The sequence below is a fragment of the Pagrus major genome, chromosome 11, assembly GCF_040436345.1.
Source record: "Pagrus major chromosome 11, Pma_NU_1.0".
Classification (NCBI taxonomy): Eukaryota; Metazoa; Chordata; class Actinopteri; order Spariformes; family Sparidae; genus Pagrus; species Pagrus major.
This window is the reverse complement of record NC_133225.1, coordinates 11005348-11030891: the sequence shown is the minus strand read 5'-3', so window position 1 is coordinate 11030891 and position 25544 is coordinate 11005348. Positions and strand designations below refer to the sequence as shown.

At 42.7% G+C, this 25544-nt stretch overlaps 1 protein-coding gene across 1 annotated transcript in view; it reads left to right on the top strand.

Annotated features, from left to right (window-relative positions):
* Positions 1 to 25279, top strand: part of ncanb (neurocan b) — a 122547-nt gene extending 97268 nt beyond the window's left edge. Inside the window, exons 13-17 of the mRNA XM_073476410.1 lie at positions 10158 to 10316; positions 13653 to 13735; positions 14178 to 14322; positions 23076 to 23258; positions 25143 to 25279. Of these exons, the coding sequence (XP_073332511.1) occupies positions 10158 to 10316; positions 13653 to 13735; positions 14178 to 14322; positions 23076 to 23258; positions 25143 to 25279 (707 nt within the window). The remainder of the gene's footprint in view (positions 1 to 10157; positions 10317 to 13652; positions 13736 to 14177; positions 14323 to 23075; positions 23259 to 25142) is intronic.
* Positions 25280 to 25544: the final 265 nt, after the last annotated feature.

Below are 25544 nucleotides of genomic sequence, written 5' to 3'. Positions count from 1 at the left end.
GACTGTTGGTTGAGCGGCACATAGAGGCCTGCATGCTAATGAGTTAGCATGGGTGTGTTTGTTTGGTTTGCAGCCTTCAGACAGTGCAGTGGGACCATTATACGTCACCATTATCCATTGAAACCAATGTATATCAAGTACAAGTCAAAATGTTCCGAGCAGAATGGCTCACTTATTCCACCTGCATACTGCTGAAGTGCTTATTTTCAAACACACACTCAACACACATCCATTCGCACAAACACAGCAGTAAGTTGCTTTTGACAGGAAAACAAAAACTCGACAGTGTTTCAGAGATCCTAAAGCAAAGTAGAGCACAACTATCCTCCCAAAGCCCAAAGAGGACGGCGGGTGAATCTGGGGCAGACACATAGGAAGACTTGAGAGCGCTTCGACGCCGACAGCAACACCATTGCTGCAGATTGGAAGCAGGCAGCAGACGATGTGGTGTGAGTACACACTGAGACTAATGAGGAGGGGAGCAGACTGAGCTGACTAACAGCGGTGGGAAGTTCTTCAGAAAGCACCAGATACAGTCCTTCTGTCACTCCGCCGCTGTGCACTTTTTATGGCTGTCTCACTCAAACTCATTTCATATTCGACCTTTTCTTTCACGCATCCTTTCATGCTTACAGTGAAGGCAATTTACCTGTAATTGAGAGTCATTAGGAGTAACTGAATGATTGAACGATGCTGATCTTGAGTCGGCACAGGAACCACTTTCACATGCTTTAAAGGAGACTGGAGCTGTAGTCCCATTTTTGGACCTGCAATCAACCATAACTGCAAAATTTCCCAACCTTAACTCAATCTTTGAATCGCCTAACCCAAATCATATCTTAATCAGGGTTTATATGCCTTAACCACAATTCTCCCCTACCCTTAAAAAAGAAGTGAGCTGTTTTGACGCACAATATATAATTTCTGCTGTCAGGAGTCTCGGCAGATGAGCGGCTCGTAGCCGGCTAGCTACTTCTGCAATCAAACTTCGCTGGTGGTAAATACACCATTCCTATATCTTTAACACATCCGGTCTGAGAGAAAAATACTAAAAAGCTTTTTGTGGCTTCAGAGGGAGCTTTGTGAAGTTTAATAAATGAATGTCTTGCAGTGTCGAGATAGAAATCAGTGTGCTTACGAGACCTCTGTAGCCTGCTCCTCATCTCTGCTGAAGGCTACGCTTGCCACTACCAGCATAACCTATCCAGATCTTTAACTGAACTGTTGGAGGTCGAGTTGCCTTGTTGTTAATGTAGGAGCCTGTTTTAGACAAGGAGGAAGAGTTAGTGGAATGAAAAAAAGACGATTTATCTTTCTACTGCATACATTTTGATAACTTTCTTTTAAATAACTATCCACCGGGCATCCAACAATGTTCAATGTGCTGCAGTAATTGTAGTTGCCATAGAAAGTGGAGAGTTTGTACTGATCCGGGTTCACAAAAGGTTTTGAATAACAGATATCAGTCATTTCGCCTCTATCATGCCAATATTGCTTCCGATCCAGAGGTGTCCATTCCTGAAATCCCATTTGTCAGTTAGAGCAGAGTCCAAGCGTACCTCCTCTCTACACTCTTGTTTAACCACGTTCGCTGATCTGGTCTACAAGCTGCAGTTTGCTGTTTAATATAAGTCCCTCGTTCTTTGTTTGTTCTTTTCTCTTTGATGTTGTTGTTGTCAGAGTGGTTTCGTGACTCAGCATGAGCTTTCAGAGTTGACGGAGAGTCTGAGAAAGAAGGCGTCTGAGTTCGCAAACTTTGCTTAAATGCTTCCCTGCTCAGCTGCCGCTGTCTAAACCTGCGACTCAGCAGAGGCTTGGCTCAAAATTAATTTTTGTGCATCCCGCGGGTCTTTAGAGGCTATTAATGCTAATGAAGATTCATGCATTCTAATAACATGTCGAGAGGGACACGTGCCAAGACTGAGAAGAGAGGAACCTTGAGCTTCTTGGTTTACCTCGCCAACAGTTGTCTCCTGAAGAGAGACTCACACAGACACACACACACACACACAGGCAGGTACACAGACACAATATCACTGAAGTTTTGCCTATTCCTGGCAGAGGCCATTCAAATGCAATAACAGCAAGACATCACTCTCACTCCATATGCCATTGTGCTCAACACTTGCCAATTCTCTCTCTTAACAGGAAGGCTGGAGAGTTGAGGGGGTTATTTATTCTCATCCAAGGTGCTTAATTAGACAACGTTCCTGAAGCTACCATCATTCTCTTCTCCTGAGCGACGGAGGCACCGGCCGGAAGAAAAGATACTGTGAATAGAAGAGAGAGAAAGGAAGCGTGAGAGCCAGGTGTTAGAACAGATGAAAAGAGAGAAAGAGATGGAGGGAGAGAGGAGAGTCTTTGTTCCTCTGCCGTGCATTAATGAACGTTTCTGATGGAGGGGTGTTAAACAGGACTTTGAGCCGTGCTGGAGGGTTAGCATGCTTCTGTACTTCCCTCGCTTTGTTTTCCCCGTGAAAACTTTGAGTTAGTTATGAAGTCGGGCTTGTGGTGTTGTGCTTCCTTTTTATCTTTCATTTATCTGTCATCCCAGCATTATTTCCACCACAGGAAGTTTTCCAGCAAACCCTTTTAGAAACTCAGGAAGTTAAACTGCACCAGATCCTTGTTCCAGTTTTGGTCCCTCCTGCTGTGGTAGTGCTTGAAGTGGTCTGGTACTCACCGGTACACAGTAGTACCAGCACTTTTACATTTCACCCTTTGTCATACCGTGAATGCCGGTACTATTTTTCTGCCCTCCCCATATCACTGCAGACACACGCAGGAGGCAGGAGCACCCAGAGTGCCCCAAAGTGCTGCCCACTTCCTTTTGGGAGCGCATGTTAACCATTCGTGCTGTTCAGTCAGAGTGGGTGCATCGGTCCATGATTTGCAGCATGGTTTGGCATCTTTTTTGTTTTCTCCTTGTGCTGTAAGCGAAATCTGGAAAGAAAACACACTGATAGTCTATTAAAGATAGTGTCACAGCTGTTTGTGGTTGTGTTTTTACTTGTTTATTCTTGATATTTGTTAGCTGTGTCTAAACGTAAAGCGAGAAAGATGAGCAGACACACACACACACAGGCTGCAGGCAGGAGAGAAACCCCTACCCACGGATCATCACATGAGTCTGTGGTCCTTTTTAAAGGTAGGGAAGGGGATTCTGGAGGAAGATAGTTTATTGTTAAGTCTCATTCTAGGGTTTGGGTTGTTATTTGGGCCAAAAATTGTAACCCAAAGTGTTGTTATTTGACGACCTGGGAATGAGACTCAACAATCAACTATCCTTCTCCAGGATCGCCTTCCCTACCTCTAACTTGATTGATGTTATCATAAAGATCAGCTCTATGTGTGATAACTTCAAGCACTGCCCCATGGTATTACAAACAAACTAAATAATGCATGATCATTTATATTTGGCGGACCCTGCCACCTTTCTAGCTTCAAACAGAGCTCTGTGGACCTTATTTTCTTCTGAGAACAGCTTGTTTGTTCAGTTATGGAAAAAATAAATATTTCTGAGTTTGTATTATTACCTCAGTAATATTGTAAATATTAAAATTCTCAGTTTGAACGCTCCGTCTTAGCTACGGAGTGAGACATCTTGCCTCGTTCAATTTTTGATGAGAGTTGCACAGTAGCAATATGACCTCTTTTAAACCTTTATGTGATGCGGCGCGTTACGGAGCCACGTGTCTAGCCTTTCTGGCCTTTTCAGTCTCACATCAGTTACATACAGTGATTAACACATTGATTTTATATCGGCCAAACAAGTAACATATTCTTTATTTTAAACGCGTAGAACAAGAAAATGAGACATTGTGGTTTAACAAGCAGCCACTCCACACAACAATGTTAGCTCAGCCCCGGTGACTGACTGCATGCAGCACTCCAGAGACGTTCTATCCCCAGCTGAATTCTAACTAGCCGAATGTCGACAAAAAGGCTGACAGCTAAGAGCACAGAACATGTAAATAACACAACTTCTGACTTTGTGATTGCACCTCTTGTGGTCGAGGCTAACAGCCTCCCACACCTCCCACCCTTGTTCCAGACTAATGCATCCTGCAGCAGTTTCTTCTCTGAGAGCACAGGCAAAAAAAAACAACTAAACTCACTTGTTTGAATAAACTGGACTGACTCTTTGCATATTTACTGTAAGGGCCTGTGCTGCCCTCACTTTTACCTCCTCCGTCAGCATCAATCTGCAAAGACACGTCTGTGGGATAATTATGCAGAATGAGCCTTCAGACTGGCATCAGTCATTCATGTTGCGCTCTGTAGCTGTTTTACTGTAACATCCATTACTCCTAATTGTGAGAATCACACTATTAGGATGTTCCATTAATCAACACTGCACTCATAGCAGCCATTAATAATTCCACAGCCGTTCTCACATTCTCCTCACATTCTCACCTTTTGACGCTGGCCATCAGCAGATTCTCCCTCTCTCCCTATGTCTCTAACTCTTTCTCTGTCTCTCACTTCCTCTCTCTCTGGACTGCTGTCATCTGCCCTCTTGAAAATGGCACACCGAGCTGTCAGCCTTCAAAGAGTCACACGGGGAGAAGGCAAAATGGCAGCGAACACACGTGCAAACACACACACGCACCGTTTCATCATTCAGGGGATCTTAAAAAAAAGCAGAGCAGTAGAAATATCACTCGGTGATGTGGATAAACGACCCAATCAGTCAGCTGGAAGTGTATGGCCTTTTATTTCCTAACTGCCGCTCACTAAAGTCTGCGAGAATATTAATCGCTGAAACATACCCCCCACCTCTCTCCCCGCCTGACAGGGGGGGAAACGGGTAAAAGAAGACGACTTGAATAATGTCTAAATATTTGAAGAGGTTGATGTGATGTCGGGCTTTGAGCCTCGCTGTCAGGGAGTGGGAGAAGAAATCAGCAGAGACTAGGTTGAATATCTGAGGGGGAGAAAACACACCCGTTTGTTTTTTATCTCTGCTTTTCTTTCTCTCTCTCCATCTTCACTTCCTTTTTCTGTCCTCGAACAGTTTCGTACCCTGTTTGATGCACTTAGTTTGTCGGTCTTTGCTTTCTTGTCTTCCTTGGACACTAAATTGCTTTACATATGGATGTAAATCATAGTGGAAATCACACCAAATCTGCAGTTTGCCGTTTTAGAGCCTTTTAAAGGCTTTAATGTGGCCAGCACTAGCTTTATACACTACTTTATACATACTCTGGGCTGACTGCCAGTCTGGACCCCACAGCAGTCAGTGATTCAATGAAGTTGTGTATGTTTAATTTACAGATGTTCATATTTGTGTTTGTGTGTATTTTGCTGCCTCTGTAACATCTACCCTGACTCACCTGTCCCTGTTTCTGTAGATAACAACCCTTTGTCCACCTTCATGTGCCAAACTGGACCGGCTCCTAATGCTAATACAATGGTACAAGCTGCCATGTGCGCAAACATGTCGAGCAGGTAGCTTCCAGAGTGAAAGAGTTCGCAGTCAGCAGAGGAGAACATTACAGCAGCAGTGACTGATTGTGTTCCCGTAAGACCAGTGATAACAGCAGTAACATTGTTCTACCTAATGCTAATCTACTGCTCTCCGTTCATAAGCACACTGCCACTGCTACGAGGAGGAGTACGGCTGCAAAATGCTGATTCTGATGCAGACAAACCTCTCCATTAATGTCCAGTCTGTTTATTTAACATTAGCAGTCATTCTTGATCAGGGTCTTGTGGTTCCTGAAACATATTTCTTCACATATACCAAAAAAAACTGAGGGAAACAACCTGCAACATTACAGCTATGCGGTGAAAAACACCACTCCTCCCATTCATTCCAGTGAGGGTATGTGTTTAGGCTGACGACTGCAGTGGGTACAAAATAAAAACCACAGCCGGCTCTGGCAACAATGTTGAAACTTTGGACAAAAACAACCCAAGCGGCCAGTCATGTAAGCTGGCGATCAGACTAACAGCATGTCAGATCAATACACAGTAAATAGAGGGTAATATGATGTCAAGTGTAGTCGCTCAATGTAAAACACACCATAATGATGGGCCTAACATCCTGGTTAATTGTTGAAAGTAATGTGTGTTTTTTTCATTGTTTAATATGAACAGTCACTGTAGGACCAGCATGATGAATTACAGATCCTGCTATGGGGAAGGCATTAGCAGGACAGATCAGTCACTGGCGCACTAGTAGCATGGCTAAATGTTCCAGGGGGGGAGATAATGGACCTTTCTGTGTAACATTACGTTTCATGTGTTGTCACTCAATTTGGTCTTGTGCACCAGTTTAAAACCTACCGTAAGGATATGCCTTGCATATGAGTTGCATTACCGCTACCTTCTGGATCTGCAGAGGAGGTTAAAATTCACTCTCACACCACCATACAACCCACAACACTTAATTCTGTCTGAATGGGGCCTAACACACATAAGACAAGGACCAGTGACAGGTCAAAACGAATATTTGCAAGGGACATTTTATTTTTTCTGAGTTTATCTGTCATTTTATATGTTTATGTTTCTATATTGTCCCATTCTTTTTGTAAAGCTGCGAAATTCCCACAATGCTAATGAAAAATTAATACATTTGAGATAAGATGACCCTATTAATAAAGCAGAATCACAATGTTGATGAAACAAAACACACATAGATGTTTTTCAGTGGTCCCTGCATCCTGACTGGTTATTTGTGTACCTACCATAATACTGATGTCAGCCATAGGCAGCCAAACTGTATGTTATGAATTTAACTGTTACATGTAAAAGAGATTTTAGAGTTACAGAGCTCATGTGTAAGTGTTTTCACAAGTCTCCAAAAGTTTGTCTTTACTGAACTTTACTAATATGTTTTTCAGTTCCTTCTATTAACTGATTGCTGATGCAGCTGCTGTGCTCATATTCAGAAGTGTGAGTAGATGAGTGTTACCTCTGTGCATTGTGAAAGGAAATCTATTATATAATGAAGAGTGCGGTCCAAATGGGAAGTTAAACCCAGGCTCATCTGGCTGTTAGGGCATCAGGGCAAACCTTTGAGCCACTGAGCCACCCAGAGGAGGCTGAAAATGTTCAAGTGGTTAATTGGGTTTCATGTCATCAACGTGTTTCGAGGTCATCACATTAAATCCCCAGACCATCAAGAGGAATGTGAGCAGGCAAAGTAATGAAGCAATTCTCCACATTTGCATTTACAATAAGCGTCAGAGCAACTTACATCACTGCTCAGAAGACTCAGAATAGCAGCAATTCACTTACAGGAAGTTCAAGAGGTGCTTAGGTTTTGTATCGGACGAACAAACAAACAAACTGTCCGGTGCAAACCATCAAGTGCATGTAAAGTAGTACTTTAGTAGTAAAGCGAAAACAGTGAGGTGGTGATTCACTGCTGTAGTTTGTGGTGTGACAGCTCTCGGCCTAACAGCGCTTGTAAGTACTCGGTAAATTCGGTTTAGTCAGATGACTGACAGGAATGTTTTTCAAGGACGGTTTTGTCATATTTTTTATGTCTGACGTGGATTTAGTATGTTCTCAAAATATCCGTGGCGAGATAAACCTCATTTCATATGCAAAGAAATGCAAAGAGATGTTGATCCATGTCTTAAATATGCAAGAGCCTCCTTTGCAGTTGTTGTGAGTCATTAGTCAAACCTATTTTTGCTCAAATACGGCGAGTTCCTGCTTGACATGTTTTTTCATATTTGAAGTAAACAACCAGGTTCGGTACAGATACCAAAAATACTGTTGGGATACCTTGCTTTGTCGAATCTGAAAAAAAAAAAAAGTATCTGATCAAACAACTCAACTACAGGCAGAAATGTAGCTTCCACCAGTTTTTTGTTGCCATTGAAAGTAAAGCAAGATTTATTCTAAAACAGAAGCCAGTCTTCACTTTGAGCTTCCCAACTAAATCGACAACACGTACACTTACTAAAAGCTAATCATCTATCCATGTACTCAAGTCCTTTTACGATGACACCTCTTTTAATGGATTTACCATCAAACATGAAAATACTAAAATCATCAAGCACCTGTAAGCGAGCTTATGAAAAGATCATGAGCTTTGTTTTCTGAGAAATGTAAGCACAGCAGAGCAGTTTGTAATGACTGAAACGCTCTTTTGAAGCTCGTGCACTGCCTGTTGTACAGAGCGAGCATGTGAATAAACGACAAAAAAGGCTCCAAAATGTAATCCCGGGGGACACCTTTAGTTATCTCAAGGAAGTCAGATTTGGGGTCCTCTGCATATGCACACTGAGTTTGATCTACAGTCTAAGGACCAAAGCCAGCATTCCTCAGTTTGATCAGTAGCAGTTTGTGGTCCACTGAATCAAATGCCTGATAAAGATCCACAAACATGGCAACACGATGCTGTTTTCTGTCCAAAGCACCAATTAAATCATTTGTTACAACCATGGCAGCAAGTAATGGTACTGTGGCCAGCTATAAAACCAGACTGATAATCACTTAAAATGTTATTATCAAGTAAAAACTAGGCTGTTTTTTTTACTGTAGGACTCCATTTCCACCAGACCCACAGTATGTGACCTAATGGCTGCACGTCAAACAGGCCAGTGGATAAACGATGAATTTCAAATTTGCTTAAATTGCTGAAAACTGAGCAGACACTTCCCAGATGTATGCGAACATAACTCTCTGCAGCCATAGTGCATGTGTGAGTGTTGAAACGGCGACCCATTCATCCGTGTGATCTGTGCTTTTTGACCCGTCACAGCTTCATGTTTTCTGTATGAGACATGACAAAGACATTACCTCCTGAGCACAAGACGCAACTGTATTGTAACATGCTATGTTGCGTGTCGAACACAACGTAGGCTTTCTTGCACGTAGCTCATCAACATTTCTCACTGTCTGTAAGTGCGTTTGTCACCTTTACACTTATCGGAGGCGTTCGTGTGCTGCCTCTGAGCTACAACGCACTTAGTCCAGGAGAGAAAATATAGAAATCTTCTTGAATTGGCAAACATATTGATTCAAAGCAGACTGAGTGAGTTTTACAAAACCTCAGCGAGGGAGACTAAATGTAGCTTCACTTGAGGAGGCAATGTTGTGATGACCCAGTGTATTGTATTTTCTGAAATGCACTTTAACAGCATAGTGAATGGAGGAGAGCTTAGCAGTATGAAAAGCACTTACACTCTCAGTGCAGTACGAAGGTTTTGAGATCCTTATTTCACGTTACAGTAAAGACCGGCTTTCATAGTGGACTCCTCTTCTCTCTTCCTCTTCTTTCCATGGCCAAAACTGCATCTCTCTGCATACTAAGCAGGGCCCCATGCGGCCCAATTTGCACCGCCCAATTTACTGGTGTCGCTTCAGATTTGTTGGAGGAAAAGCTGAGGCCTTCTCCCTGATCCGTACACTGTAGGGAGGGGGGAAACTAGAGGTGGCTTAGCTGACAGATCAAGCCCAAACCACATCAACTGTACATACATCTTCACATACGCACACATCTTTGCACACACAAGCACACATCACATCTGAGATGTGCGGCTCACAGCTAACCCCCAGTCAGATGAGGGGCGATAGATGAGAGAGATGAAGGGGGAGAAGGAGGAAGGGATGGAGGGATGAGCGGTGGGAGAGTCGGTGTGCTGACAGGACTGTGACAGGGCTTAATTACCAAGTGAGCGCTGTGCACTGGAAGCAATTTCTAAGGATTGTTGTCATTTGAATAGATTAAAACGCCCTTTCACTGGACTAAGCTGTCTCACCGCCGGCTTGCCTCTGCTGTGGATTCAAAGTCCAAGTCAAATCAAAGAGAAGGAGATGGCGCAGAGAGAGATGGAGGGATTGAGTGTCACAAAGGGCACTTAAAGCGAGATGGGAGTATAGAAAGAAAGGAAGAAGGAGAGGGACAGAGGCAGGGAGCATTATGTAGATCTTGTATGCTGCAAGACAGGAGGGATTTGCTGTGTGTGGGTACAAACAGAGCCACTAAAAAATAATGGTCCTATCCCTCTTCCAAGACCTGAATCATCCTACTGCTTTCCTATGCAATGCTATTATCCTTTTACATCTGTCGGCTGTGGGTGTTTAATGATTAAAAAAAAACCCACATCTCTCTTCCCTTGTGGATTTTCTATTGACTAATCACTGTCTGTCTCAATTACCTCCCCCCTTCTTCTTCCACCTGTATACACCTGCAGACACGGAGGGCTGCGAGCACACATGGAGGAAGTTCCACGGCCACTGTTACCGCTACTTCAGCCGGAGACACACCTGGGAGGACGCCGAGAAGGACTGCAGGGAGCACAGCGGCCACCTGGCGAGCATCCACAGCCTGGCCGAGCAGAACTTCATCAGAGGTGCGTGGGTGAAGGAAGAGAACAGGCTCGGCACAGACAGTGTAGTGTTTGTAAATGTTTTTTTAAGTGGTTTTTCGGAACTGATTACACAGCAGGAAATCTTGAATTAAGCAGAAATGGTTGATGTCCTATTTATTTTCTGCAGTGTTGGGTAACCGCTATCTGGAGCACTTCCACGGCTCGATGTGCATAAATACATCTCCCAATTGAATCTTCAGTAAACGAGTCGAAGAGGCTACAGCCATGCTCACTGTTTTTTAAAGGCTGTCCTAAGGATTAGTGGTGTTTGGGGCTAAATGCTAATGCTAGCAAGGCAACATGCTCACAGTGACGATGTTCACACAGAAAGTATAGTGTTCACCATGTCCACCATCTTAGTTTGGCACTTGATATTAAGCACTGAATACAAAGTACAGCTGAGAAAAGCATTTTGCTGGATGAAAAGTCATGGGTTCACTAAAGTGATTATGAATCACCTCAAGGGGGGTAGAGCCACACCGTGTAGATCAGAGACCCAAACATGTTGTTGCCGGCGTGGACATTTTTTACAGTTTCAGAGGCAGACAACACGATTGCAATTTGCAAAACATTTTCCATAAATGTTCTGAGAGGTGGGAAATAGTCTATTAGTTTTAACACAACAAATCTTATTACACTATCCTCCATCTATGCTCGACAACAGCTGTTAGGATAATCCAGTCAGCTGTTAACTATGCCATCCATTAAACCAGGATGCTAGTGGGGCTAACAAAAGATTAGTGACAGAGTTAGAAAACCTCTGATTCTTTGATTAAAAAAAAATCATGTGTACGTAAAATGTAAGGGGTGAATCAACTGTGACTCTTTGGTATTAAATATCTGATCATGGAGCGTCAAGCTGTGTTGCCTGCACCATTAAATGCTGCTGTTTTCTGCTCCCAATAACAGCGATGAAGCCTTTGATTTGCTAAAGTTTTGATTTGCGCCTCCGACTAGTTTCTCTCTATCAGCTGAGGGTCATGAGTATTGTAGCATTCAGAGCCATCCAACATACCAAACTGACGACAACAAAACATGATTTCTCGGAAGCGAAGTTGAAATAATCAGAACCGGTCGTCAGATAATGAACCTAGAAATTGTTAAAATGTCCAAGAGACTCACATTCCTCGCAGGGTGTTATAGAAAACCTTCAAATGGACATTTAAAATGACCAGCGGCTCTTCATACTTCACAGCTCTATAATTTATGAAATAACTGTTGACTCTCAGTCACCTGTTGCATTTAAAAAAGCGACCAATCACTTCAAATAATAACAATTATATGAGCTCTATAATCGGACCAGATCTCGCTCTGCAGTCCTGCAAGACGCTGCTTTTAGTGGCTGTTGATTGATATCTCCTCTTCTACCTTATTATTACCATACTTGGAAGTGGCAGCTCTTGCCTTATGTGTATTCCATAACTGGGTGATAAATGTCCGCTCTGAACAGCCCTTGAAGGGGTTTATTGCGGCCCCTGCTGAAAAACATCCTCAGGAGCCAGTCTGTTGAGCCAAATAAATGTGTATCACCATTTGCTGCAATGAAATGATGCTACAGGCTCTGACATAAGCGTCTGTGACAGAACATTTAATATACTTTCATACTCAGACCAAGGAAGTGATTTGTCTTCAAACAGGTGAAAACTCCCTACAGTGGGTGAGGTAACTCCATTTGTGTCCAGTGAAGGAAATGCTAGCGACAATATGTTGAAACTGGATTATATAAAACCAGTTTCAAGACAAAAATGGCACTTTATTCAGTTTAGATTATCTGTGTATGAAAGATGTGAAGATGTCATGGCGTGGATTTTTCTACCCTTGCATTTACAAAAATAAGATTTTATTTATTACTGTTTTACTGCAAGCTTTTTGGGTCAGGCAGCATTACCATGCAAATATCCATGCAGTCTTTCCTCGGTGCCTCATAAACCTTCATCCGCTCCTTCTCAGCTTTTCGCCCCCTGGCACTTCTCCACAGCCTCATGTGTTGTAATAAGGGCCGATCAGCAGCAGCAAGCCCCTGTAATATTGGATCCACCTTCTGTCTCGGACAGATGCCAGAGCAGTGCCATCCATCTAGCAGCCATCCTTCTTCACCACGCTCATGGTTACCAAAAAGTGTGTTTAATCGCCTCGAAAATGGACGTCTCCACCCCTGCAATCAGGGGATCAGAGCCATTAGGAAGATTAATGGGCCTGGTAATGATGTTAATCAGATACACCATGATTGAAATTCCATTACATATGTGCATGCGCATGCACGTGCCTGTAGAAGCGCCCCCAAACACTCAAATGAGATTAAACCAAAACACCATTAGTGAAATCTCCTTTCACACAAACAAAAATCTCTCTACCAGATCATCAGAGACAGAAACAGTACATCTCCATTGTTGTTCATCTCTCAGCTGAGGCCAGGGAGAGAAGACTTCAGAGCCGTGTCGCTTCCACTCAGCACCGGGAGCGAGTAAGGCTTCATGTTTGGAGATGTGGGTGTTTAAAAGGCACGGATGGTCCATAAAAAAAAAAATCCATTTGTTGCATTTGGAAGAATATTCGGAGCCTGACCCAAACAAGGATACTTTTACTTTTAGGACATTTTTACACGATGGGAAAAAAAATAAAAATCCCAAACCAATAACAACGTGCAAAAGAGTGCAATGGACACAGACTTAGCAAATAAAGCATGACGTAGGTACATGAAGCACATCACTTATTTGTTACTGCTGAGGAGACTGTAACCTTCCTCAGATTAATATGAAACAAATATACATGCCAAACTTCCTTTAGTCTTTTTACATGTTTTTTCATCATTTGAGGTTTTAATTAGGTCATCTTGTTACATCCTCTTCTTCAGCTTTTTATCTTGTGTGCCAAATTATATGAATGCTACTGCAATATTCGCATAACAGAAGTAGATTGAAACATAAAAAGAAAATCTTTTTCTTGTTTTTTTTGGTCATTTGGATGGAAACCTGACTAATATATATTTAGAAGATATGTCCTCTTTGTTGCCAGAGAGGTGTGAATTCACTTGTACATTTTTAGATCCATAGTTGTTTTCTGCTTTTGTACCAACTACTACGTTGTGCTCAATAATGCTCCAAAGAAAAGACAACACAAATAGTAACAACTGACTTTACAGTCAAACCACAAATGTGAGCATTGCTTCCAAGGTGTAAATAGACTGGGAAACATCGTCCAAAGAGTTTTTTTTACGGATTGTATCATGTACCTGGGTGCTATTTCTTGGTCTGCCTTTTGCCTTTTTTTTTTGTATTTCTCTGTAGTAATTTCTTCTGTGTGTTACCTCCTGCTCAGGTCTAAGCCATGACAACACCTGGATCGGGTTAAACGATCGTACTGTGGAGGACGACTTTCAGTGGACCGACAAGATGGACCTGGTGAGGAACCAGCTGTGTGTGTGTTTTGTGTCTTTGTCAGCTGTTAACTCAGGGGAGTTTTTTTAGACCCTAGAGAAACTGTGAACATGTGGAGAGGCTCAGTATCGCAGCTGGAAATCGCAATTTGTTTAAAAAAAAAAAAAAAGAAATATCCATGAATTTGTTTTTCATTGTGATCCCAAAAAATATTTTCACTGTTACCTCTACCTTGAGATTTCCATGACTTGTTTACAGTTTTACCTGACAGCATATCTTCAGCATGCACTTAGGTTGCACTGTTTTTATATTTCCAGCAAGAGTTGTGTTGTCATTTTTTTATTATTCACATCAAGAGCATAAAACAAATCATAACATTAGTGAAGCGCAACGTTCTCAACAGAATTGAGTAGTATTTATTTCTCCGGTTGCCTAACTGTGTGTCCTTTTGTGTATGGGTGTGCAGCAATATGAGAATTGGCGTGAAAACCAGCCAGACAACTTCTTTGCTGGAGGAGAAGACTGCGTGGTCATGATCGCTCATGAGAACGGCAAGTGGAACGACGTCCCCTGCAACTACAACCTGCCCTACGTCTGCAAGAAGGGAACAGGTGAGAACAACGGCGTGGATGGAGGGAGACAAGGGGTGAGGAGAGGAGGGAGTAGCGAGGAGTAAGCTTCGACTTCAGCAGGTGATTAAGATGACTGACAGAGAGGCGAGGAGGCAGAGAGTAGCAGGGTGTTAAAAGAGGAAAACTGAAAAAGACGGAGAGGCTTGCGAGGAGTGAGAGACATCAGGTTTAAAGAGTGAGGCAGCGGGCAGACGGAGGCAGTGAGTTGGAGGAAAAGGGCAAAGGGGAACCAACATTGTTGTGCTGTCAGCTCTTCAGTCTGAGATGCCGCGAGATAGAAAGTTAGAATAAGTGACAGAATGTTCTTGAAACTGTTTATGTAAAGCTGCTCAGAAGAGTTGCAGCCAAGACTGACAGCGTTTACCTCCAGGGGATTCTGAACATAGTGGGTATGTCATATTTTACATTACACACGTCTCTGTGCGGCGGAAGAGATTAGCGCTGAACCTCTTCGCTCAGTCGGCGTACTCCACATTCACACACATTACCGCTCACCAGCACTCCTTCCTCCTCTCCCATCATCCTCTTCTTTAAAAAGTTCTCCACGTACTTCTCATGTCACGGCTCCGTTCCCTCTGCCAAATGTGGAGAAGTGCGTCTCGAGGCAGAAAAGTACTTTGTTCTTTATGTCCAAGAAACTTAAACTCAGCAAAACGAGGTGAGCAAACTTATTGGTTGGTTAAGTTCCCATATACCTCGGCTCCATGTCCCCTGTTGCCGCTGCCCCTTCCTGGCGCAGGAGTTAGGCCGGCTCGTTCTCCTCTGAGAGCCCATTAGAGCTTTTTTTTGCCACACATTTGCATACAGGTCAGACTCACGACCAGTGGCAAGAAGACAGACGTATTAATAGCTAGGTGGAGACACAAAGAGCCACTGGTGGCTGAGAATAGGACGAGCTTTCTGTTTCAGCGGTAGATCTGGGGCTGCATTTTATCAGACTGCTAACAGTTACATTATCAACCTAAGTGGAGGATAACAATCCCTCCCTTTTACTCTGAGGGTAAACTTAACAATAAAAGCTATATGATAAACTGCAGATGACTGCGGCACAAAAATAGAGGTGAGCACATGCCTTTCGAAACATGTTTTGGAGTGAGCGAACAGATATTGGTCGTGATGAATGCGTGTGATTCAGAATAAGATAGGGTTATTTCACGTTTTACTAGCAGCATTTGGAAAGCTGCTAGTTTTTTAATCAAATCTATGAGGAGTTAGCACTTGTTTTATTATTTACACTTTCCATCAGGGATGTCGCAATATTGCGATTTTCAAGATAACCGTGATATTAAAAGAATGAAATATTGATATCGTGTTAATAATACGCATATGATAGCATCGTGTGAATCATCCAGCGAAGATGTTTTGCTTTGTGCATCTTTCATTTATGAGTTAATGAGCTGCTGGTCAATTCTTACATATTGCACCTTGTAATTAGTGTTAATCTTGCATACATAAATGGGGGATTATCCAAATCATACCCCGCTGATCTTGACATAGATGTTGATGTTAGATGAATGCATTAATCAGCTGATAATCAGATAAATTCAATATTTTTTGGCAGGTTTAAAGTATTTCAAGTTGTTATAAGCCTTTATCACAGACTGTAGAGAGAAAAAAAGTGATTCATGATCGGCTTCTTATGGTGTTGCCCCTCGTGGGTGTGTTTAACCCGCACCCCCTTGTAGAACTAAGTAAAACAGCTTCCCTTCCTGTCCCTGTTCATCACTGATTACTGGATAAGCCTTCACATAAAAGCCTTGAAGGCCTCACTGAAGGTCGTAACTTAAGGAAATTCTCTGTGCTGTAACAGATGGTTTGTCATCAGAGGCCTCAAGTGCAAAGACATACTTCTAAAGCCTCAGGCGATCTGAAACACCCAGCTCTGTTCTTGTATGAAAGGAAAGGTATTTCCCTCACAAGCAAGGTGTTGCACCACCTCTGATGCACACTGTCACAAGTCCCCAGCATCCTGCCCACCTCTGACCTTAATCAGTCAGCTACAATCACCAGCGTCTTTTCATCTTCCCCCCTCCTACCCCGTTGACCTCTTTTTCACTCAGAGTAACCCCATGTTATGTCTTGTCTTATCAGTGGAGTTTGTCAGATCCATGCTGAGTATTCTCCGCCTGGTTTCTGATGCTCTCAGCTCATGTGATCTGTTTGTCTGCTCGTCAGCGACCCCTTGGCTTGATTAGGTAATAACAGCTCCATGTTAGCATATCAGACACCTTAATCCATCACCGTGGGCCATTGTCATGCACATGGTGATTGTTTGAACTGAAAAAGAGGTGTGATTGTCACCTGATGAGAAAACGGTTGCTTCTTGAAGAAAGAGAACCAGACTTTTAACACATCCTTTTCGTACAACCCACTAACACAAACCTCCAATGATTAATCACATATATACCGAAAATTCTACCTTGAGTCACTAGCCAGCTAAATATCTGTGTAAAAAAAAAACAATATGTCGACCAGACCTATTCAACTGGTAACCCTGTGGGCCAAATGCGGCCTCATTCCGGCCTTTTGATCATTTTGCTAGTCGGCTAATCAGCCCATTCATTAGTTTTGTCTGTTGCTAAGCAAAAAAATACTCTTATTTCACGAAAAGTTTTTACTCTACCCTACAGAAATATACATAAACACGTAGTATATCTTTTTGAATTTGCAGCAGGGTGTGTGTAAGAAGCAGCAACAAGATGGTGACGATAATGTGGTCGCTTTCTTCATATCAAAAGTTCGACATCTGGGAAACACTGTGAATCATCTTTGACTGTGTGTGAGCACCAAGCATCGCTGTTAGTCCACCTCGACTTGTCCTGCTGTAGCTCTGTGCTCTGTCAGCTCCGTCCATCCAGTTCAACAGCCTGATCCAAGATGTCGTGGTGGAGACAGTCAGTCTCTGATTTCGCGTTGATTTGTCAGCCCGAGTCTCATTTTAGCATGGCTCTTATTCGGACTCTCTTCCTCCCCTGGGGTGGTCCAGCCTGTCAGGTTAGATGGTCGAAAGACGCCGTGGTCCGTGATAGTCTCAAGTCTGCTCTTTGTCCAAAACACCTGCTTCCTTCTCCAATCATGATGACAGTGTTTCTGCCACGGGCAGTACGCGTTTCAGCAATAAAGCCGAAAAAATGACAGTCAAAAAAACAAAAATGTAGCATAATTTGGAGGAGCTACCGGCCGCTGCATCATCATGCACCGCCGTTGCCATAGCAAGAGTTTATTCTCATCAGTTTGTTATAAGAGTTTATTACCATAGCAATACTAACGAGGCGTTTCAGAAGCAGTGTTTTCTGTGGGAGAGAGGAGCTTCTGTTGGTGCAGACTTTTATCTCTCAAGATCTGTCACATGCTCAAGACCCTATATAACAAACTGATGGGAAAGGGAAAAAACAGAAAACATAATAGGTCTCCTTTAAAACATTATGTGATGTCTAATGGCCATTCAGAATACAGAATTTTCCCAAGTAAGAATCCATACAGACTCTGAGCTCTCCCAGCGATGAAGAGAGGGAATTTACCCACAACAGGACATGTAAGTATTACGAAATTATTCCATTATTTTTGATGGGTCATTATATACAGCAGCAGAAAATCTAATTTTGCACGACATACTCAGGGAGCTCTCGGAGTGCTTTGGGAAATGATAGGCTGTTGTCAGTGCCTTTAGCAGTTGACGTGTCCATTGGTGTGTAATGTAATCATTGCTGGGTACACATTGTGTAGAGTCAAACTGTCAGTACTGAAATTTATTTTGAAAGTAAGGTAAAATAAAATAAAAGTGTTTTTATTTTAATATAAATTACCAACACAGCTGCTGTGGATGTTCACAGTTGTGTGTCCACATGGAGCTGTGTCTGATTTAGCTAGTGTGGCGCTCAAATAATTGATATTTTTGTTCAGAATGGACCGGGGAGAAAAGACACCTGCATTTGAGGAAGCTACAGGGGAGGGAAATACGTGCGTTTGTGCACACACTCTCCCTCTAACACAATTAAATCCCTGCCGTTGATTTGTGTTTAGTGCTGAAGATGAATCTGTCCAGTCACAGACAGGAAGGAAATGCAGAAGAAGAAGAAGAAGAAGTAACTCTTCACCAACCCAACCTGAGCAGCCACAGGCATCCCCACAGGACCCCGTCTTTTTGTGGATCATTTGTGGACATTTCTGCTGCAGATAGTTACATCCTCCACAGGGAGGTGTGTTGCAGCGACAAAGCAGAAGTCCGTGACCCAGCAGCCCTCCAAATATCTGCTCTCTCTCTGTACAACCCTGCTCACCAGCATTTTCTGTAGCAACAGTAGACACAAATTGGCAAACACGTCCCATTTAAGTAATTTATGCACATTTTCTTTCAAGTGGCTTTCTTTTAATTACGCCATCTTGTTGCGCCCTCTTCTTCTGCAGTGGTATAATGGTTTCCGGACTGGAAATCTGGCGCCGCCCACTGCTTATCTCAATCAACAATTCGGTAATCTACGTAATAAAAACATTACGGGGGTGGATTGGAAAAAATCTTAATTCACATTAACTCAATTTTGGTCAAAGTTTGCGATACATTTGGAAGGAAACCTGTCTACAGATGCAGCTAATAACAATAAAAGAATAGTTTGACATTTGAGGAAATTATAGGCTTATTCACTTTCAGGAGTGATACTGATCTCATGTGGCTACGTTAAGCACGGAGCTACAGCCAGGAGACAGTTAGCTTAGCTTAGCGTAAAGATTGAAACCAGGGGAAAATAGCTAGCCTGTCTCTGTTCAAAAATCCAGCTAGCCGCACTCCTCTTGCCTTGTCTCATTAATCTAATCCATAAACAAACAAACATGTAGAAATAACAATTGTGACAATTGATTTTGTGGGTAGTTGCATGCTGTTATTATTCCTTCGCGAACAACATCCAGGAATATTGACTTTCCTGATTCTTGTCACAGCGGAGCACATCTCCATCATTTCTTCTAAAGCCACAAATTGTTGTTTATTCTGTAGAGATTTTCCCGTCTGTTTCCCGTCATTATGCTGAATTAAGCTAACATCGACTTGCTCCAGCTCCACTCTGAGCGCAGGATTGAGAGTGGTATCGATCTTCTCATCTAAAAGAAAATGGGGGTATTTCACAAAATGTTGGACTATTCTTTAAATAATGGCTGCAGTCGATTTAGGTGTGCCAGTTACGTGGCCCTAATGTTTTAGCCTCCGATAATAATGTAATTGGTAACATCTGTGCTTTCCTTGCTTTTACAATCAAAAATATATGCTGTGTATCGACCAGTTGGTTTGTTTTGATTCAAATAAAGAAATCCCACTGTACAGCACATCTCACTTTTGTATTTCTCTTTAATCGTTACCTATGCCTGCTTTTTGGGGATTCACAGCGCTTGACGATACTCAGTGTGGTGTAAATCATTTTCTCTCAGGTGGTCTGGGCTGTCAGCAAACATTCGCACAAACAACCACTGCAGTTTGTTATTTAATAAACACAACTGAATTTGTGCACATCTACCGCTTCCACGTGAGACTCACTCCCAGTAGTTTCGGCGAGAAAGCACTCTCATGTCTCTCTGATTCACTCTAACAGGATTAGCAGTAGGTGTGCGGATGCTTTGAGGCCATGGAGGAGTGCTCGGAGGAACCAGCATCTAACTGTCTGCAGATCTCCCCATGCCGCTAACTCACACTGACTACCCCCTGCCACACAGACACAGGCACACAGTGACAGCTGAAGCACATGTATTACCTTCATCCAGAGGCAACTTTCTCTTCGCTTCTAATGTTGGCTAAACTAAAATACTCGAAATCAGCTGCTGGAAGTTATGACACCTATTTCGTCTGTGAGCTTTACGTACAGAAATGTACATTCTTTGTTCGAGGTTTTGTATATTAGCAAGCAGATGTTAATATTTATGTGTGTCTCACAGCTTTGCAAACACAGTGTGCACTCAAACCAGCAATATCTGGCCAGGTAACTGTGGATTAAAGATCCCCCCATGTGAAGCCTATGAAAACTGACCTCCTGCTGGTGGCTCTCAGCTGGCTGGGGAAGATTGTTGTTGACATGGTCCTGTTTAAATCGATGTAAAAAAAAAACATAACAGCTAGAGGGCAGTTCAAAATGTGGTGATAACATGCAGTGGTGCCGGTGAGGGGCGAGTAGAGAAGCAGGTTGATAGTTGTCAGAGAGAGACTGAGAGACATAGTCAGTCAGTAGTTTTGAGCAGTGTATTGTGTAGTTTTGATTATAGTGTATTTTATAGTTTGTAGTCACAGCAAAGAAGGCACTGGGGAAATATTTCTATGGCGGATAAAACACTTTTGTGCTCTTAATGAATATTTTTTCATGTTTCTACATTTGGAAATCTCTTCTATAAATATGTTTTGGGATTTTCTTTCATCAGAACGTGCACACTAACTTGATTCTCCAGTCAGTGCCCTTCACCAAGGCACTGGCTAATATCTGGACTCTGTCACCGCCCACTGCTACCTCCTGATGGGTTAAATGCAGTGAACCAGTTTCACCATATTGTACATCGGATGATGCGTGACATAAATAAAGTTTCTCCGTCTCCTACATAAGCCAATCTCATCATGTAGGCAAACATTTTCGCTTCTATATCTGACAGTTTGTGTGACTCATCTGCTATCAGACACACACAGAGATGCCAGCAGTGGCTGAATGTTTATACTTAAACAATCAGGGGTTTACCACCAAAAGGAAATCCATACTTGTATTTTAAAGATTTAAGTCGCTGCTTAAAGGATTGAGAGTACTTTGAAAGTACACTTTATGAGCTTTTTCTAAGAAACCTAGTTCCCCCTTTGGTAGCAGCCCCATACGTCCTTCAGGCTTTATTCTACAAAAGACCTTTTTACTTAAAGCCTTTCCCATAAAATCACAGCTCCATTTGCTGTTTCTGACATTTTCTTTTATCCCCACTTCAATACTTTCTGACTTTGCTCACCCCGACTGTGAGAAATCATTCAACAGTGAACATAGGTGAGAGCTAATGGAAAACTACCTTTTAGCCTTCCATTTGTGTTGAATCAGGGATCATCTCAGGCGAGGAGGGAGGGAGGGTGCTTATTGCCCCTTCCTTACACAACACATTAAACTGTAAATGTGGCATTAAACCTTTCATCAGAGTTAATGACTTTGCTTTTCCTTATTAAGAATTTAAGAGGTATTAGGACAAGGACAAGGGAATAAAGAGGGACTGTAAACATTAAGTCCTCTCATCGCCACTTTTAGCGCTGAAGTGTGTAAATCACATTCAAGGGTGGAATCAGTGGTAGTTTACGATGTAGGCAAAATAGGTATCTGTGAAGTTTCCACAACCATTAACCCTTCTCACTATTAGCTAGCGCTTCAGATTCCTCTCTGATGAGTCAGGACTGATAATGGAGGGCCATTGGGTATGGTAAACTGCACACAGATGGTGGAGAAACATTGCTACCCAACCCAAATAGCTGTGTGATCACACCAAAGCAGAGGTTCCTAAACTTGAGGGTGGACACCCCGGGGCGAGTATAGCACATTGTGTGACCAGGGGGGAAAACGCAGAACGAGGTGAAGACTACAAGATGGTCAAACATTCGAAAAGGAAGAAGAGAAAAACTGGCGATGCTCATCAATCAAAATATAAAATATAAAGAAGCTTATTTTGCTATATGTCACCATGGCACCAGTCTCATGTGTTCTGGGCAAAAACTCAAGCAGTTCCAGCGATTTTCAGTGCACAACATGAAGTATTAGGGAAAATGCACTGAAAGAAACATGCAGGTCATGTTCTTGGTCATGTTTTTTTCAAGACTATTCAACTTGGCTCCTTCTATTACAAGTTTTTCCAGTATAGTAGTAGCGTTTTATTAAAGATGACAAAAAGTTTTTTGAAACCGCTGCACTAGAGAGTACACAGCTCGTACTTTACCTAACCCTTAGCAGTGCATTGAAGTCGTGGTAGAGCTCCTTCCCCCCTCTCACTATTTGATAATGCATTGTAGGCTGGCACACTTTGACAGGAGAGCTAAAAAATCGGTGAAGTTGTTTGAGCTCCTCTCTGAGGCTTGTCCACCCTGTCAGTCTCTGACCAGAGTGTCAGTCCTCCCTCCATCTCAGCTTGTGTAAACACTTTTTCTGATTCTGCCTCCACTCTTTATGTGTCTAAAACGCTGTCTTACTTTGACAGCCGCCCACTCGCTCAGAGCCTTGGACAGACGCTGTCCTGCAGATACTAAATCCACATTTTTGATGTTTGAGCTGTGAGTGGTGTTTGAGATGTGACTGTCTGAATATCAAAAGTCAGAATAAACACTGAATTTAGAAACCAATCAGGGTGTAATTCGCGTATGGATTTGTGATCCATTACTTCATCATACTGGCTTGACCCTTTTGTTCCAGCAAAAAGTGCTCGGGGAACAAAATGACACGAAGCAGAGTTCAGTTCAGCAATGTTGTGTAGTTTAATGAAGGAATGTATACAACAAAAACATATAGAAAGCTTGATAAGAAAGAAGCACATGGGAAACAGGAAGTAGTTGATTACAAAACAGGTGCTATGCGTGGGGAATGGAAAAGCTCGCGTCAACATGAGTCAAGGTCAGATAAAGCTTTCAGAGTGTGATGAGAATGGGATGTAACGGAAAGAGAAAAATATTTCACAACACTCTCAATAAACAGAAGTGGACCATCTAATTAATATTCCCTTCCATGCCGTCTCTTTCCTTGATCCTACAGTGCTGTGCGGAGCCCCGCCCACTGTGGATAATGCCTTCCTGATTGGTCGGAAGCGTTCCCACTACGACATCCACTCCGTGGCGCGCTACCAGTGCGCCGACGGCTTCCTGCAGCGCCACGTGCCCACTGCTAAGTGTCGTGCCAATGGCAAGTGGGACCGACCTAAAATCATCTGCATAAAATGTGAGTATTTTACACGACGGGATTCTTCACAATAACAAGACTTTAAGCAGTATTTCCATTTGTTAGGTCATTTTCACATTTACATGTTCTTATTTTTGGCATGCACACCACCACAGGTCCGTAAGACGAACCTAAATTAACTGCCCTCGGGAGCTCCTGTCACCACGCGCATTCAGGCCCACCGTCCTTGTTCTCATTATTAATAACTAAGCAAGCAAAAAGATTACCGTGGTTGCAGACTGAATGAAAATCCCCTGGGCTTACTTAGAAGTGGTACAGTCTCCTTTGAAGTGCTTTGCGCTTGAGGTGGGATTTTCTTTTGAAGACTTTTTAAAACAAGTTTTTTGGAACCAGTTGACCGTTCATTAAACACAAAGCATGTCTGCTAAAACCTGAAAATGTTCAACCAAATGTGGATTCGACTTTTATACGCCATATCATAGAAAAGCTTTTGTGCATAAAGAATTGAATAAGAGCAGTTAACAGTCTTAGAGGTTATACTGGGATTTATTATGTGGGAGGGCTCACCGTCACACTGGCCAAGAGGACTTGTAGATATAATATATCATATTTACCACCCAAAGCACATATTGGACATGATTTTAGTATTTCATTATTAGAAAATTGTGCAATAAAACAGCTTGAAAATATCACAGAGGTACTTGGGAACAAGAATAAGTTTGCCGATAACAAGGAAAATAACAAAAAATTAAAATATTTCTATTTTAAACAACCTTCATGGTCTATGGAGTATAGATTACTCAGTTTGCGAGGTGCATTTGAATGCACCATAAAGTCCCTGTCAGCACCCACGCCCTTTTCCGTACAAAGCATTGTAGATTTCAAAGTTTTTTGAGGTGCAGCTTAATGCACCATGAAGCCCCCTGTCCCTGATTGTGTAAGCGTCAAACTCTGACACAGAGGACAGAAAGCAGGTAACCCATAAATGACACCAGATTAACCCTAAATAAACTCATATCTTTCCAGAGATGCTTGTTAGATGGAATAAAATGATGACATTTCAGTGTCATAACAGTCTTTTATTTATGGTTGAAGCTTCCTCTTATTCTCAAGCAGTTTTCTATCTAAGATCAATGATAAGTCTTTCATTAAGTAACTCCCATACACCTTATCTCCTCTGAACCTCAGAGTAAACTTTATTTATTTGATTACTTTTAAAGGACTCACTCCGACTGTGACAGAATAGTCAGAATAAATGTCAGCTTTTCAGCATAATTCCTGGCTTCTTCAGAGGAGATATAAAGGGTTGATATATATAAATATTCAACAAACTGCGCCTTGTATTTCATTTCAGTGACAGTAATGATGAAATGCTTTAAAAAAAAAATGTTGCCTCTGTTGAAAGTGACAAGAATAATTTTTTCCCCCGACAACTCTTTATCTCTGGACGGATTTGTTTTTATGGCCCAGAGTTATGGGGGTGTTATCATTCATTGCAGACGACATTTCTTTGTTGGCGAATACCAGAAAGGGATGGAGCAACCTAATTTGGCAGTACACCCCAGGAACAAGCTTAAACTGAGGTAGTGAGTGGGTGGCTAGCTCAGTGTGCTCTTGCTAAAGGAGCCCAGTCGACTGAGTGTGAGATAAAACAGATTCTCAAACAGTTAAACCATCTACAGAGAGCATGCCGTTTTGACCTTCCTGTTTTTTGATCCCTTTCCTCTCGCCTCTTACCTGCTTTCACCTCCTTCTGACTATCCGTCTGAGCGCTTCTGATGCTTGTCAGTGATTCATCTCCCTCTTACATCAGTTTTCCACTCCTGCCTTTCATCATATTCCATCTCTGGTTTTCCTTTAATAAATCGTCTGCCCTTTCTTTCATTTCACCGCCTCTCTCCTCCGCTCTGTTTGCTCCACCAGCCCGGCGAGCCCACCGTTACCGGCGCCACCACCACAAGGGCAGGAGGGAGCGCAGGAAGCACAAGAGGCACGGCCACAGAGAGGGAGGGCACCACGGAGGAGAGCCGGGCCAGGGCCACAACCACGGCCACTTCTGAACCAAAAAAAAAACCATCCCCTTTACTTTTTCTCCTCTGCTGCCGACCGCGGTTTGCCTGTCTCCCTGTCCCTTCCTCTCGCCCCCACTACTTCACACCCTCTCGGCCCCAGCCCCCTCCCTGCACCGCACTGCCCTGCCCTTAGCTCCACCCCTGGCTGTCCGAGTCAGCCTGTATCATAGTCAACTCTGAGGCCCGCCGAAGTGCTGCCAGGCATCACCGGGACAATAACAAGATCCCTTTGTACTCTTTTTACTTTCATTCC